The sequence below is a fragment of the Gracilinanus agilis genome, chromosome 3, assembly GCF_016433145.1.
Source record: "Gracilinanus agilis isolate LMUSP501 chromosome 3, AgileGrace, whole genome shotgun sequence".
Classification (NCBI taxonomy): domain Eukaryota; kingdom Metazoa; phylum Chordata; class Mammalia; order Didelphimorphia; family Didelphidae; genus Gracilinanus; species Gracilinanus agilis.
The window spans coordinates 27,773,536-27,788,344 of record NC_058132.1 but is presented as its reverse complement, the minus strand read 5'-3'; the positions used below and the strand labels follow the sequence as shown (position 1 = coordinate 27,788,344).

General features: G+C 52.0%; 2 protein-coding genes across 2 annotated transcripts; one reads left to right on the top strand and one right to left on the bottom strand.

Annotated features, from left to right (window-relative positions):
- Positions 1-2,576: 2,576 nt before the first annotated feature.
- ACP7 (acid phosphatase 7, tartrate resistant (putative)) lies at positions 2,577-6,589 on the bottom strand. Its single transcript, XM_044667404.1, has 12 exons — positions 6,475-6,589; positions 6,179-6,379; positions 5,751-5,933; positions 5,527-5,650; positions 5,210-5,272; positions 4,975-5,089; positions 4,645-4,752; positions 4,452-4,509; positions 4,114-4,181; positions 3,062-3,133; positions 2,776-2,913; positions 2,577-2,642 (listed from the first exon to the last, which is right to left on the bottom strand). Exons 1-12 carry the CDS (start codon positions 6,587-6,589, stop codon positions 2,577-2,579), a joined length of 1,311 nt encoding a protein of 436 aa, XP_044523339.1.
- Positions 6,590-12,900: 6,311 nt separating this feature from the next.
- Positions 12,901-14,408, top strand: FBXO27 (F-box protein 27). The gene is made up of 5 exons (XM_044667413.1): positions 12,901-13,243; positions 13,364-13,475; positions 13,558-13,653; positions 13,737-13,875; positions 14,012-14,408. Exons 1-5 carry the CDS (start codon positions 12,901-12,903, stop codon positions 14,153-14,155), a joined length of 834 nt encoding a protein of 277 aa, XP_044523348.1. The 3' UTR covers positions 14,156-14,408.
- The last annotated feature ends 401 nt before the right edge of the window (positions 14,409-14,809 follow it).

The window sequence follows — 14,809 nt, the reverse complement described above, 5'->3', positions numbered from 1 at the left end:
AGAGAGAGAGAGAGAGAGAGAGAGAGAGAGAGAGAGAGAGAGAGAGAGAGAGGGCGGAACTACATAAAACTTATATCCTCCCTACATTAGCACCTAACATGAGAAGGAACATGGGAAGCTGGGATTTAGAGTCCTAGGGAGCAAAATCTAATTATACACCACTCAAGAAGATTTTCAAAAATAATGAATCCTATTCCATCATTATTTACAGGGAGATCAGGAAGGGTTGGGGTTATTTAGTGTATTTCATAAATACAATGGATTTATTTTGCAAATATAGTTTATTTCGTCTTTATCCTTTTAAAACGTTTTAACATATATTTTATAATGTACATAATATGCTATTATAGATTCACAGACTTTCTGAGTTGGAAGGGACCTCCATGGCCCTCTGTTCCAACCCATACATGAAAGGATTCCCTAGTTTAAAGAAGTATAGAGAAGTTCTATAATTTATAAATAAATAAATATATGTATATATTTTGGAATGTGTGTTCAGAAGTCTTTTACCAATCAAGATGCATGATCAAAAGAGACTTAAAATATAGTACACACACCTCCTCTTGGAAGCCTTCCTGATTCTTGTCTTGGCACATGGAAATTCCCATTCGAATATCTGCTCATTGAGTGAACATAAAATAAGGCACCTCCCCAGAAATGCCTGTGAGTCCCCCTTCTGAGCCTCTCCTTTGGGCCACTCATTTGTTCAGACATTCATTCAGCAAACACCTATTAAGCCCTTTCTGTGTGTCAGACTCTGAACAAACACAAATACTTCCTGAATGATGCTGGTCACGTTAGCTCCCATTCCTTTCCTGATTGTGATCGATGATTCAAAGGATCAGTTTCCTCCCAGAGACTCTGTGAGGTAGGGTGAGAGTATATTCTCCTTGTTTACAGATGTGGGGAAACTGAGGCCCAAGGAATGGGATTTGGGGGAAGCAATTCTGTCTAATAGGGTCACTCCCTGGCTCCAGAGTCAGAGACCCTGAGTTTGAATCCTGTAAGTTTGACACTTACTGCCTGTGTGACCGTGGGCCTGTTTCCCCAGCTATAAAGTAAGGGAGTTAGACCAGAGGCCTCCTGAGCTTTTGGCTTTTGCAGCCACAGATCTTTAATCCTAATCAGAGCCAAAAGGAACCATGGAGGTCATCCAGTGCATGGGCCTCATTTCACAGATGGAGACATTGAGGGGAAGCCACTCTAGGAGGCTGGAGGATAAGGCTGAGAGACAGGGCTCCGGGGCCAAGAGGACTTCATGGAGGAGAGGGACTTTACAGCTAGTAGAAACCACAGAAATTTCAATGGATCTCTCTTGTTGTACAGGTGGGAAAACTGAGTTCCAGAGGGAAGGACCAAGATCACAGGAGGGATTCATGGTTAGTCCCTAGCCAGCGACTCTTCCATCATTTTGCCATGCCAAACTTCACAAGTGACTCCAATTGATACAGCTTTACGGACCAACCCCTAATATCAGGTTGCTCCAGACATCTGGTAGGTCTGAGGGCCAGAAGCTCTCTGCCAGGGCTCTTGTGGACTGTGGCGTCAAGGGGAGAGGCTAGAGCTTGAGAATTTGGGGCCTGAGGTGGGGCAAACAGATTCTGACTGGGCCGCCATTCTGTGGGGGAGGTGAGGACATAAGAGGACAGAAAAATGGATGAGCATGGTTGTCATGCCACGTCTTTCATTGATTGGGGAAAGGGGTGCAAAGTCAGGAAATCCTGAGTTTAAGTTCTACCTTGGATGAATCCCGAGTTTGGGCATGTCATCTCTTAGTGCCTACCCCTAGGCAAGTCTCCTAGAGTCTCAGGGAAGTATTGGAGCAGCTGCTGATCTGAGTTAGGTGGGGGGAGTTTCCTCATCAGAAATAACTGATATTAATGAAATAAATGTCTTCCTTTGAACCCCACCAGAAAGTAAAGGGCGCCAAAAGCTCTCAGGGTTCAGAAGAGGAAGGTGGGGGAAGTGGGGCAAGTCACGGAGGGCCTCCTGGGATAGAAGGAGGATATCATCTGAGCTGAACCTTCAAGAATGGCCATAACTTTGGCTGGGGGGTGCTTGGTGGGGAGGGCATTCATTCGGAGCATCCATAATGGTTCGCTGTGGAGGTAGGAAAATGAAGGCTGGAATGGAGGGGGTATAGAAGGGAGCCTTGAAGCAGAGCAGTGAAAGGGAGCTTTGAGTAGACTGGAGGATGACCATGATGAGGTCCTGAGTTTGAGTTCATCCTATGGGCAGTGAGAGCCAAGGAAGATCCCTGAGCAGAGGAGGGCTGTGTCCAGAGCATTAAGGAGCTTCCTTCTAAGCTGAGGACTTGTCTAATCCTTTGGGAATCCTGAAATCCATGACCATGCAGCAGAAGACAGTGGTGAGGGATTGGGGAAGGGTGGGCAGAGAAGCCCAACCTTGGCTCCATGAGGACACTCCATCCCTATCTGTACATTATCTTCCTAGCTCCCTTCTTTCCTCCCCTCTGGGCAGCAGGAGCCCTCTATGCCCTCCAGGGCCCCAGAGACTGAAGAGGATTCTGGCCTCCTTGACAGGGGTCAGGCCTTGCCCACCTCTTGAGCCTGGGCCTAGAGGTAGGTCCTCCGACCTTGCCTGGGTCTGACCAGCCATACATCATCCACAATCTTCCCATCCTGAAAGAGAGAAACAACCAGTCACCAGAGAGGCCCAGCTTTCACTCCCCTGTCCCCCCTTTAATCCCAGACTTCCCAACTCCCAGTGGACAGGGCCTCAGCCCAGCCCCAGCCCTCCCTCTCCGCTGCTGACCTGATCATCAGACACCTGCTGCAGGTGGAGATGGGTTCCATTCAGAATGTGGAGGCGGGTAAAGCCATATTCCTTCACCCGGACGGCACTCCAAGGCCTCGGGAAAGGGGTGAAAGGGGTCAGCATTTCCTCGCAGCCCTGCCAGAGGAAGGGAGGGAAGTTCAGCCCCAGGCCCCAGTTTGGGGCAGCCCCTTTCTCCCTGGGCACCATGGACAGTAGCTCCCCTCCCAGCTCCTCCGGAAGGAGAGGAGGATCCTAGCATGCCCTGGTCCCAAGCTTTGCTCACAGCAGATCCAGTGATGATATGGATGGGTCCACGGGGGTTGGTGTAGGGGCTTTCTCGGCTTCCATTATAGACCTGGGAGGAAGGTCCAAAAGGAAAAGAAGGTCAAGTGAAGGGACTGGCAAGGCCTCCCTTAGAGCAAGCTCTGATGAACCCAGGTGTCCACTCAAACTCCCAGCAATGGGCTCACCCACTGGTGTCCTTGTAAATGTTTAACTATCAGCTCTCCCCCACCAAAATGCAGAAGACACTTCTGACTTTAATCTGCATTATTAACATTTTCTTCATCACTTTCTTAAGTCTAGAGACAATTGGCAAAACATAAAGTCAAGGGGCAGCTAGGTAGCACAGAGAGCCAGGCCTGGAGATGGGAGGTCCTGGGTTCACTTCCTAGCTGTGTGATCCTGGGCAAGTCACTTAACCCCAATTGTCTAGCCCAGTGATGGGCAAACTTTTAAAGAGGGGACCAAAGGAAAGGCAATGCTCCTCTGTCAGACTGTTTCTAAGGCAACTCTTTCGAAGTTTCATTGTATTGTATCCACTCATTGTATTTGTCAGATTAGGACTAAAGTCGCGGGGCTAGATAGGTCATTTCAGGGGGCTGCATCTGGCCCTCGGGCTGTAGTTTGCCCATCACTGGCTCTAGCCCTTACCACTCCTCTGTCTTAGAATAGATACTAAGACAGAAGACAAGAGTTTCTAAAAAACCAACAACCCATAAATCAAGCCTAGATTTATAGCAGTTGCCAGTTTCTGAGTTATAAATTCTCATGTGGAAAATTGAACAGTTGACTCTTAGCAGGGCTCAGCCCACCTTACCCTTTGAGAGAGCAAACTTCAGACTGGGAATGGAGGAGCTTTGGGAGAGAGAAAGCACTAATTGTGTCCCAACAGAGAAGAGGGGAAAGGCCAAGACCATAGCAGGAGGCTAGGGGTCAGGCTTGAGAAAGGACTGCTTCTCAGGGGCAGCAGAGGAAGGAGACTTGGGGAGAACCGTCCCGGGGGGCCGATGACTGGAAGGAGCCCAGAGTAGGGTGGCCCCAGCAGCCCCTCACCTGGTAATCATAGATGGGCCAGAGGCGCTCGTAGGAGTGCTCGTGGGCCCACAGCTGCAGGTCAACTCCTAGGGGGGAAAAAGGGTCAGCAGGCTTAAAGGCTAGAAAGGGTAGCCAGATGGCAAGTTGGGGTGCACCTCCCACAGGAAGGGGGATCTCTCCAGCTAGGGTGCTCCCCACACCCAAATTGCCCCATTATCTGGATACTGATGAATCTCCCCTGGTAGAATGAGGGCAGGGACTGTCTCAGTCTTTACTTCCCCCAGGGCCTAGCGCGTAGTAGGTGTTTAATAACTGAATGCTGATTGAAGGAGGGGAGAGGATGAGGGAACGGCTACCATATTTATAGAAGAGATCCTCTAAGCCGTAGCGACCACCGGAAAGGCCTTTTCTGACCTGGGGGTGCAGAGCAAAGCAGGCCTTAGAGCAGAAGCCTCAGAGGCCCCCCTATATGTCTTTCTAGACCCAACTCCTCTAGGACAGCCTGTGTGCGTCCCGAGTCCCCCTCTCCCTCCGGGGCAGACGCCCTACTTTGCTCTCATGCCGTGTGCAGTCATCCAGGTCAGCGTTGGAACAGTACATGGGGCGGTGCCCCATAGTTATGATCCACGGTCTCGATGCCCGGTTCTCGTTGGCTTTCTGGTTGGGAGAAAAGAGGCTGGGGTAGGGAGAGCCTTCCTGAGAGAGCGCCACCCGATAATCATCCGAAAAGGGCCTAGCAAGTGCCAGCCAGCAGGGATACAAAGCCACCCTTGAGCCCCTGCCCTCTGGGGGCTTACAGTCTCCTGAGGACAACAGGAGAAGGAAGGTGGGAGACAGCCTGGGCCAAAGATGGCCTGAAGCACCCCCTTCCCCACTCACCTGCAGGTCTCTCTCCAGCCAGCGGAATTGTTTCTGAATCAGGTGGCGCCCGTAGTGAAGGAAGAAATAGACTTCAGTGGAGAAGGAGATAATGTGGGCAGGCCCCAGGTCCCAGCTGCACGGAGAGGGGAGAGGGGGGAGGTGGGAAGCATCAGAGACCAGGCGCAGCCCTATCCGTCTGTCCGTCCCTCCCCGCCAGCAGCTGAGCTTAGAGAGAGGCCTGGATGGGGCTCACCTGTACCAGAGCCCCTCGGTGTCCCCAGGCATGCTGAAGCGCGCTCTGTAGTTGGAGAAGTTGCTGGGTCGGGACAAGAGGGAGAAGGCCCTTGTCAGCCGGCTGGTGAGAACCAGTGGTGACCCCCCCCAGCCCACCTCCAGCTCCCTGGCCCCCAGCTTCCCCTCGGGGGGGGTGCTTTCCTCCCATTCTCTGGAGGGAAGAAGCCGCTCCTGACTTGGAGCCATGAAGGCACAGGCGGGGCCTCATCAGCCAGTCACCCCCCTCTCCCCAGCCAGGGCCCACCTCTGCCCCCTGCCTCACTCCCCCCTCCTCACTAGCGCTCCTCGTGGTTCCCAGGGCACGTCATGTAGGGCACGGAGGCAGCCACCGGCTCGATCAGCCTCATAAACGTGTCCCCAACCCTCGCGTTGTCCTGGTCCATGTTGTAGGCAAAGTCTCCTGGCGTAGGGGAAAGTGGGAGGAAGCAGTCAGGCCTGGCCTGGCCTGGCCCCCTCCCCACTCCCCTGCTCAGTCCTGGCCAGGGGCACCCACACCTCACCCACGTGCAGCACCACATCATACAGCCCCTGCTGGGTCTCCCTTCGTAGTCGGGGCAGAGCCTGCGGGTTCTCAGCCCCCATGTCCCCAAAGATCGCCAGGCGGGGGCTCCAGTTGGGCCCAGGCTGGAGAGCCCGGAAACGAAACCTCCGGCTCCAGCCCTGGGCACTGCCGCAGCGGTAGGCTGAGGTCCGGAGGAGGGAAGGAGAAGGAGAGAGAATTAGGTTCTGGAAGTCTGTCCGCTCCGGCTCCGCCAAGGGTGGGGACCTGGCACCCCAAGATCATTACGCAATGTTAATTACAGCTGAATCGGATCAGGTGAGAGGGGTGGGGGTGGGTCAGTGTGTCCCCATTTTCTCCAAGGGCTGGTTCTCTGCTCCTGCCCCCTCCTCCTCAGAGAGCCTCCCTCGGCCCCCGAAGCTCCCTTACCATAGTGGGCCCCAGGCAGCAGCCCCCGAAGGGTAACTCGGTGCATGTACAGCTTCCGTCTCAGGATCCCCCCATCCACGAAGAGACTGGAGGTGCCCTGGGCCCGCAGGGGTAAAGTCCCCCCGAGCTGCATCCCAAACTGCACCTCAGAGGCAGCTGGTACCCAAGTGGTCCAGGTTACTGTCATGCAGCCAGGCTCACCTACAGGGAAGTTGGGATAAAGGGAGTCATGTAGGTCCCAGGACATGCTAAGACCAGACAGGAGTCTGGCATTGTGGGCATCCCTGGGCACTCACCTGGGTAGGACAAATGTATCTGTTCTGGGGAGGCCTTCGGAGACCTCTCAGCCCCTGCATTTCCCAAGAGGAAGAGAAAGAGGAGGTAGTAACAGCTGGGGCTGAGGCCAGCCATAGTCCAGAAGGAGGAGGCCAGAGGATGTCACTGTAGGGGATTTGGCAAGGGCTGATCTAGGCACAGGAGAGAAGGAAAGACAATGTCAGTGGCAACCTGTTACCTCCTCTTCCCTCTGTTTTGCTCTGGCTCCCACCTGTCAGCTGTTGCTCTTGAGTTTGAACCCTTTGCTGTTCTTTAGTCCTTTCCTAGGCTACCTCCCCTGTGCTCTTTCCCAAGCTCTGCTACATTCCCCTACTTCGAGGCCCTTCTTCCCGCCCTCCTTCCCTGAAGTCCCTCCTCACTCTCTTCTGAGCCCTCCTGGGCCCCCTTCTCCCCTCCTCCCAGCATCCTTCGGAAGCCCTCCTCTCCTGTCAGGCTTCCCTGTCCCAGCATCCTTCGGAAGCCCTCCCTTCCCATTTCAGGCTTCCTCCCGTGTCCCCACACTCTTCCCTGAGCATTCCTGGAACCTCCCCCTCCTGGCATCGGTGCCTGAGTCCTTCGGGGGCTCCCTTTCTCATCTTAGGCTCCTCCTTCCCAGGACTGTTCCTGAGCCTTCCTGTTCCCCTCCCTTCCCAGTAGGAAGGTAGCGCCGATGCTTGGGCGGAAGAAGGGAGGAGCCAGCCCAGAAGGCTGAAGAGGTGCCGGGAGGCGGCGGATGGCTGGCCGGGGGGGCTAGGCCAAGGCTGCCCGCTCTCCCCATCCACCCTCACTCACCCCACTGGCAGAAGTCACTGTCGGGGCCAAGCCTGCTCTAGGCCTCTTTATGGCAGTTGTTCTGCTGGCCTGGGGGTGCAGCCGAGGGTGCCAGCTGGGCTCTCCTGCCGGGCCTCCAGCCTCCCACGAGCCCATCCCAGCACTGGAAGAACCCCAGGTCTGGGGTGATGGGCTCCTCAGCCAGCTAAACCCCCAGGTCTCACAGGTCAGGCCGGTTGGGGGAAAGGGGCACGCCCACCCGCCCACCCCTTGGGGGTGGGTCTAAGGGAGGGAGGGGACTGGAGCCCCAGAAAGATTTGGTGCACCCAGCCAAGTGGTAGGGATGCTTGCAGGGATGGAGGCAGGGGAGGGTGGGGTGAGGGACCTGGAGCTTCCCCAAGCCGAATCGCCTTAGGGAGATCCTAGTCACCCCCCACCCTGGTCCCTCCCGGAAGCAGGAAAAGAGCAGGGAATTGGGGAAGAAAATCCAGGGAGCCTAGCTACCCACACTTCCCTTTCATTGCCAGGAAGCCTGAGTAGGTCAGTGGGCTGATGACAACGTCCCTGTGTGCGAGTGTTAGACCCACCCTGCTACAGATGCTGAGGAGGGCGGTAGGCGTGCAAGGGCAGGCAGCCTTTGTGAGCCTTGGATCTGGGCCCCAGGCAGGGAGAAGGCTGCTGCCCCCTTCACCCCCCCCAGTGTCCCATGATGATCCCTTCCCTCCCTTCCCAATATCCCTAGTCACCCCAGAAGGATTAGGCAAGTACAGCTTTGTTGACTTAGACCTTGGTGATCCCATCCTTACACACACACACACACACACCCCATCAGTCACTGTGTCACTCATATTTGTAATATCAGAAAATAGTTGTGACCAAGAGGAAACCCGAGGCTGATCTGGGGACCGGCGGCTTCTGGCCAAGGCCACGTCTAGGAAGAACTAGTGATGCTGTCCTGGCTGGGCCCCTGGAAGTCCCACACCTCCATCCAGGCGCTAGCCAGCCTGAGCCAAGCCTGGGACCCAGGCCATGTTTGGAAGGCCCCCAGGGCCAGTAAGGCTGTTTCTAATGCTCATGGGCTCCTCTTTTGGTCCAGACCTGTAATTTCATTGGTGTGTACGTAATTCCCTTTGTGGAAACTTCCTGACACAATCAGCCCTTTGGCATTCTTAGAGAGGTGCTTGGGGCACCAAGTGGAGTGACTTGACCAGAGTCATACAGCTAGAATGCTATTTCATTCATTCATCTATCCATATGTCAGAGGCAGCCCTGGAACCCACGTCCTCCTGAGCTTGAGGCTGGCTCTCTAATCTTTTGGCAGATTGCCATTCAGAGGTCCTTAGAACATTCTTAAAATATTTGCTGTGTTTCTAGGATGGCCAGGGCATCTCTGAGGGCACTGGTGCTGGCCTCAAGGGGCCTTTGAGCATGCCTGGTTTGTCTATGATGACCCCACGGGGTCGTCGGCCACATAGGTGGAAGCAGCCTCCTTTGACTGGTTGCCTTTGTCTTTAAAATTGGTTGGATTGAGTCAATGGCCTTTTGGGTCATTCCTGTTGTTGTACTCAGAATGGATTCCATGAACTGAGCTGGTGAAAGGGGAAGCACTTCCTTCCCTACTCCCTCTTTTATGTGGGTTCTGAGAAATGGGCCTCAGGATGCTCATTTCGGTGTTGGTTGTACTTGGTTCCAAGACCCATCTGCCATCCTGGTTCCAAATTTGCCATGGCAGGACCCCCGGCTGCTCAGAGTGTTCAAGCTGGCCAGGGTGAGCGGCTGAACAACCCCACCTGCAGTCATGGTTTCCAGGGCACTTTGGGCCAAACTTTGGGGTCCTTGTCCAATGAGGAGCCTCTGACACCTAGAACCAAAGAAGACAAATAGCCCACAACAGGCCTAGTTCTTCTGCCACACTAGTGTATCTGTGGATCATTTTTGTAGTGTTATCAGGACATTTACAATAGCAATTCTCTACCCATGTCAGTGGCGTTGTTAGCAGTATCCCATACACGTGCTGGTTACTGTGGGGCACTGAAGTGAGCCCAGTTATTTCTGGAGTCAGGACCCGGGTTCAAATCCCATCTTGGTTGCTTGCCACCAGGAGCTCAGGCTATTACTTCTCTTTTTTGGTTCTTCGGTCTTTTCAGGTCTAATATGGCCTCTGCCAGCTCTCACTTTAGGATCTAAGAGCTCACTCCTTTGGGTGCATGTTGGGGCATTCTATATTTGGGGCAGGGGAGGAATGTGACTCCAGGAGGACCCAGTTATCTCCAGGCTTTACTCTTATCTCAGAAGAGGGATATGGTAAAGGGGAAAGAATGCTGTGTCAAAGCCAGGTGACTTAAGGCTGAATCCAGGCTCTACCATGTCTACTCATGTGGCCTTGGGTGAGCCATTTCCCCTTAATATTTCCTCTTCTGTAAGATGAGCCAGTTGGACCAGATGGCCTCTAAAGCCCCATCTCGCTCCTGATCCGTGATCCTAAAACACATGGAGGGGAGGGGATGAGCAGGGCTAACCCCCAAAAGCGGAAGAATCACTTAATCAGCCAGGGTAATGTCTGTGCTAACTAGCACTCATTCTCCATAATAAATAATGAAAGTCGTTTCTTCAAAGACAATGAACCCAAATCACATCTTCGTCAATTGAACCAAGACTTCTCCTCTCCCTCTTCTCTCCTCCGTATCTTACCCACTAGAAATGGGGCAGCCACTCGTGATCCGATCCCGGCACCTCTGCTGTGATCTGACTCCCGACACATCGGTGCTTTACTTAACTAGGAATAGGATTCACTTAACGATTTTCTCTTTGGCGCTAATGCAGCTCGGAACTCCTAAGCCTCAGCTTGGGATCCCAGCACGGATTCAGGTGGACCTCGCCATTCCTGGCACCAAGTTTCTTTCTAATCATACCCAGTTCTGTATTTCAGATCACAGAACTTTGGACCCTTGAACTGGAAAAGACCTCAGAGATTTTTGGGTCCACCCACTTCTGTTTATAGATGAGGAAACTGAAGCCCTTAGAAGGCAAGTGAGTTGCCCTAGGACACACAGGTAGGAGGTGGTATTTGAACCCAGGTTCTTAGACGCCACAGTCAGGGTTCTTCCCACTGCTTCCCACAATGAAGTTATTTTGTCAGCATCAAAGGGAAAGATTGACCTACTCTCCTTTTATTATGGGCTGATAGTTTATTAATGCAGATGGTGAGTAAAGAAATATTAATGCTATCTATTCACGCCATGTTATTACCATAAACATACATTTGTGTGTGTGTGTGTATATATATATATATACATATATATATATATATATAAATATTGGTAGAGAGGAGAGGAGAGATCTTGGTTCAAGTGATAATGCCTGTGGTATTTGCCATAAACATCATTATAGGTCAACATAAGGGTGAATCATATTCGCATGGTTACGCTATCCCCCAGAGCTAATTCGGTGATAACCGTCATCACGGCTCACATTTACCTGCTGTTTTAAGGTTTACAAAGCACCTTACACACCTGATCTCAGCTCAGGTCAGGGTGTTTCATCCTTTGCCCTCGTCTGGCCACACTTGAAACCTGGCCCACTCCTTAGAGGGATACTGACAGTTTGGAAGGTGGGCCAGACAGGAAAGACCCAGACCAAATCTATTGAGGATCAGTGCAGGGAATTGGGAGAGCAGGGGGCAGGCAGGTAGATTTGAGAAGGTCTAGGAGGGATTTGTTATGGCCATTGGGCAGACTTCCAAAGGGCTGTCTTTGGGGATTTATCCTCTGTAGCTATGAGGGAGAACAAGATGTTGGACTGGGAACCAGGGGGAGGCAGGTTTCAATTTTGTGTGGATAAAACAAGTGTCCTGACATTAGAGCTCGCCAGTGGATGGAGGGAGCTGCAATGAGTTCTCCATCATCGAAATCAGTCCTGTATTGTGGTTCCTTCATTTTTCAGTTGTGCCTGAATCTTTGTGACTCCAGTTGGAGTTTTCTTGGCAAAGATACTGAGGTGGTTTGCTATTGCCTATTCCAGCCCATTTTACAGATGAGAAAATTGAGGCAGAAAAGGTGATTTGCTCAGGGTTACACAGCTTAGATGTGTCTGAAGCCAGATTTGGACTCAGGAAGTCTCTACTCTTTATCCACTTTGCCACCCAGCTGCCCCAGTCAGGTATTAAGCATGTCTTAAGCACCTACTATGTGCTATTGGCTTCTTGAGGGCAAGGAAGCAGGACAGTTTGTCTTTGTCTTTCCCATGGTGCCCATTTCTCTGCTACAGCAACAACAATGGCCATTTCTGCAATTTTAGAGTTCATGAAGACCTTTACCTACATTTTCCTTTGAATATGACAGTGAGCTCTGTGGGGCCAGTGAATATAGATCTCCCTTTCTCTGTACACGCAGAACATAGTACAGTGCTCTGCACACAGGAGGTACTTAATAAAAAAAATAATAAATCAGGCAGCTGGGTGGTGCAGTAGATAGAGCTCTGGCCCTAGAGTCAGGAAGACTTGAGATCAAATCCAGTCTCAGACATTTATCAGCTGTGAGACCTTGGGCAAGTCACTTCTGCCTGCCTCAGTTTCATCATCTGTAAAATGGAAATAATAATAGCATCTACCCCATAACATTGTTGTGAGGAGCCAATGAAATAATTATTGGAAAGTACTTAGTACAGTGCCTGGCACATAATAAGCACTATATAAACGTTAGCTATTATTATTATCTTTAATGCTTTTTGACTTGCTTTTTATTCTGAGCCACATTATCGAACTAATATTGGTGCTATTAAGAGGCACCTGGATGGCTCAGTGGATAGAGAACCAAGTCTGGAGACAGGAGGTCCTGTGTTCAAATCTGGCCTCAGATACTTCCTAGCTGTGTGATTCTGGGAAAGTCACTTAACCCCTATTGCTTAGCCCTTACTGCTCTTCTGCCTTGGAAGTGATATTTATTATTGATTCTAAGACACACAGGATAAAGGTTTAATATATATATATACACTGTTGTATGTATTATTGGCATGGGTTTGGAAGAGTGATGTTTGGGTGTTCAAAGTAGCATGCTTCTTGTCAGCCATATTTGGATTGTATCTTGTGTTCTGGTCTGTGGTGAGGCCGTCTCGGAAGAAGTGGAGAGGTGGGGTGGTTGACAGTGCTGCCTCTGCCCACCCCAGCTTCCTTCTCCTATACATTTTCCTCCAGGGGTCCTAGCTTGCCTTGGCCATCCTCCAAGACCACTGCCAGTACTAACCTGGACCTGTAAGTCACCAGAGGCTGATCTAGAAGGGTTGGTCATAGGGGTGGAGCTGGAATGAGGCAGTCTGAGCAATGGGAACACAGTAATAAGAATGAAGACTGACAGGAGCTTGGGGGCCCCCCACCACCCCCCTGCTGAGATTAGTCTATCTCTACAGAGCAGCTACAGGCAGAATTAAGACACTCTGTGGATTGCAACAGGAGCATTAGGACCTGCCAGATCTTGTGATGGATTTCCCACAGGTGGGGAGGCAGACGCCTCAACAGGGGGACTACCAGGAGCAAGACCCAACTGGCCAGGAGATGCCCTGTCCAGCCAAGGGTGGGGGCCCATCTCTGAGGGAGATCAAGAGTGATAGTTTGTCTCTCACAGGGGACTGGAGTGGGAGCCATGGGCTTGTCAGGCTCTTCTCAGACTTCTGGGCAGGAGTCAGAGATAGGGCCAGCTCTAGATCTGAGCCCACTGCCTCCTGAGTTGTTACTGCAAATCCTGCTCCACGTGCCCCCCCGGACGCTGGTGGCACGATGCCGGGCTGTGTGTCGGCAGTGGCGGGAGCTGGTGGATGGGCCCGCACTGTGGCGTCTTCGCTGGGCCCAGACCAAGGATGCTTCAAGCCAGGATCTGCTTGAAGCTACTCACCACTGCCCTCCTGCTACCAAGCCTTGTTCCTGGGCCCGCCTAGGCATCCTGGAGCCACTGGGTCGAAACCTGCTCCAAAATCCCTGTGGGGAAGGTGAGCTTTTGAATGAGGAAGGACTAGGGGAGAGACCCCTGGATGGGGAATTGGGGGAGGTTTTATCCTCCTGACCTCCCAACCCTCCCCTGTACATACATATCTCTTTGGTCCCCACAGAAGGGTTCCAGAGCTGGGAGCTGGAACATGGTGGACAAGGCTGGGCAATAGAAGAGAATCGCAAACCAGTGCCTGGGGCACAGGTCCAGACTTGCTTCGTGACTTCCTTTGGGTGAGTCTCCCCCTATGAGTTCTAACCTCCTTCAAGACCCCCAGTAGGGTCTTGACAGCCATCACCATTGCCCCTTCCTCAGGTGGTGCAGAAAGCGACAAGTAGTGGACCTCCTGGCCCAGGGGCTGTGGCCAGAGCTGCTGGATGACCCCCGGGCAGAGATCCATATCAGTGACTGGTGAGTCTCTCATCCACAATTAAGGGCAGGGGGTTGGAGGATCAGTCAAAGACAGCCCTGAGGGGATCTCCCATTCCCTGTAGGTGGGGAGCTCGAGACGACTGTGGCTGCCAATACCAGCTTCATGTCCAGCTGGTGGCTGCTAATCGAAGAACAGTGCTGGCTAGATTTGATATTGAGCCTGATCCAATCCCCCAATGGAATGGCAATACCTGCATCCAGGTGAGGCTTCAAAGTGGGAGAGGCAAAGGGAAGTCTAGCAGGGAAACCACAAGGTCTGGGGGAAGCAACCCAAAGGGCAGAAGGCACCAGGGACACTGATCCCCCACCTGACAGGCCTTCATTCACCTTTCTGCAGGTCTCCCACATCTTTACCAACTTCCAAAAGGATGTTCGCTTCATTTTTTTTGAACATGCTGGCAAAGACACACAGTTCTGGGCAGGGCACTATGGTGCCCGCATCACTAACTCCAGCGTGAAGGTCTATTTCAGGACACCTTAACTGACTTGCTCCCCAGAAAAAAGATCCATCCCAAAGAAAGGCAGGGTGTCCTGAGTAAGGAAGGGCCAGGGCCTCTACTGGGGAAAGCCAAAACTCACCCCTCCAGTTGTTCCCTAATTCCCACCGGCTTAGTGCCTAAAGGAAATCATCAGAGCCCCCCTCTTCCCCATTTATGAACTGGCCTCAACTTCTCTCAATGTACAAGTGGGAAGGATGGGGCAATTCCAATAGTTGTGCATCCTGCTTTTTCTCAGGACAGCCAAAAATGTAACCAGAAATAAGGAAGGGGGGGGGGTTGGTAGAAGAAATTGAAGGGGAGGGGAAGGTGCATAGTATGAGTAATTAACCAGGGAGAAAAGGGGAAGGGGGGAAGGGAATTAACCAGTGGTGGGAGGGGGGTTATGGTAGAGGAAAATAAGGGGGCAGCATATAGTGAAGGAAATTAACAAGGGAGTTGGGTACAGTGGAGGAAATTAACAAAGGAGAACTTACTAGAGGCTTATGGTAGAGGAATTAACTAGGGAGAAGTAGTATGGAGGAGGAAATTAACTAGGGATGGTGGTTCATAGTAAAGGAGATTAACCATGGAGAAGGGATATATGATGGAGGAAGATAACCAGGGAAAAAAGAGTGGGATGGAAGAGATTAACCAGA

Bases quoted from the DNA above. Each gene is read 5' to 3' on its own strand.
- ACP7 (XM_044667404.1), bottom strand. From the start codon at position 6,589: ATGGCTGGCCTCAGCCCCAGCTGTTACTACCTCCTCTTTCTCTTCCTC. The intron at 4,753-4,974 runs GTGAGTGGGGAA...TCTCCCAACCAG, and splicing joins GGCTGGAGAGAGACCTGCAG to AAAGCCAACGAGAACCGGGC. The intron at 2,914-3,061 runs GTGAGCAAAGCT...TTCCTCTGGCAG, and splicing joins ATATCATCACTGGATCTGCT to GGCTGCGAGGAAATGCTGAC.
- FBXO27 (XM_044667413.1), top strand. From the start codon at position 12,901: ATGGGCTTGTCAGGCTCTTCTCAGACTTCTGGGCAGGAGTCAGAGATA. The intron at 13,654-13,736 runs GTGAGTCTCTCA...CATTCCCTGTAG, and splicing joins GAGATCCATATCAGTGACTG to GTGGGGAGCTCGAGACGACT. The intron at 13,876-14,011 runs GTGAGGCTTCAA...ACCTTTCTGCAG, and splicing joins ATGGCAATACCTGCATCCAG to GTCTCCCACATCTTTACCAA.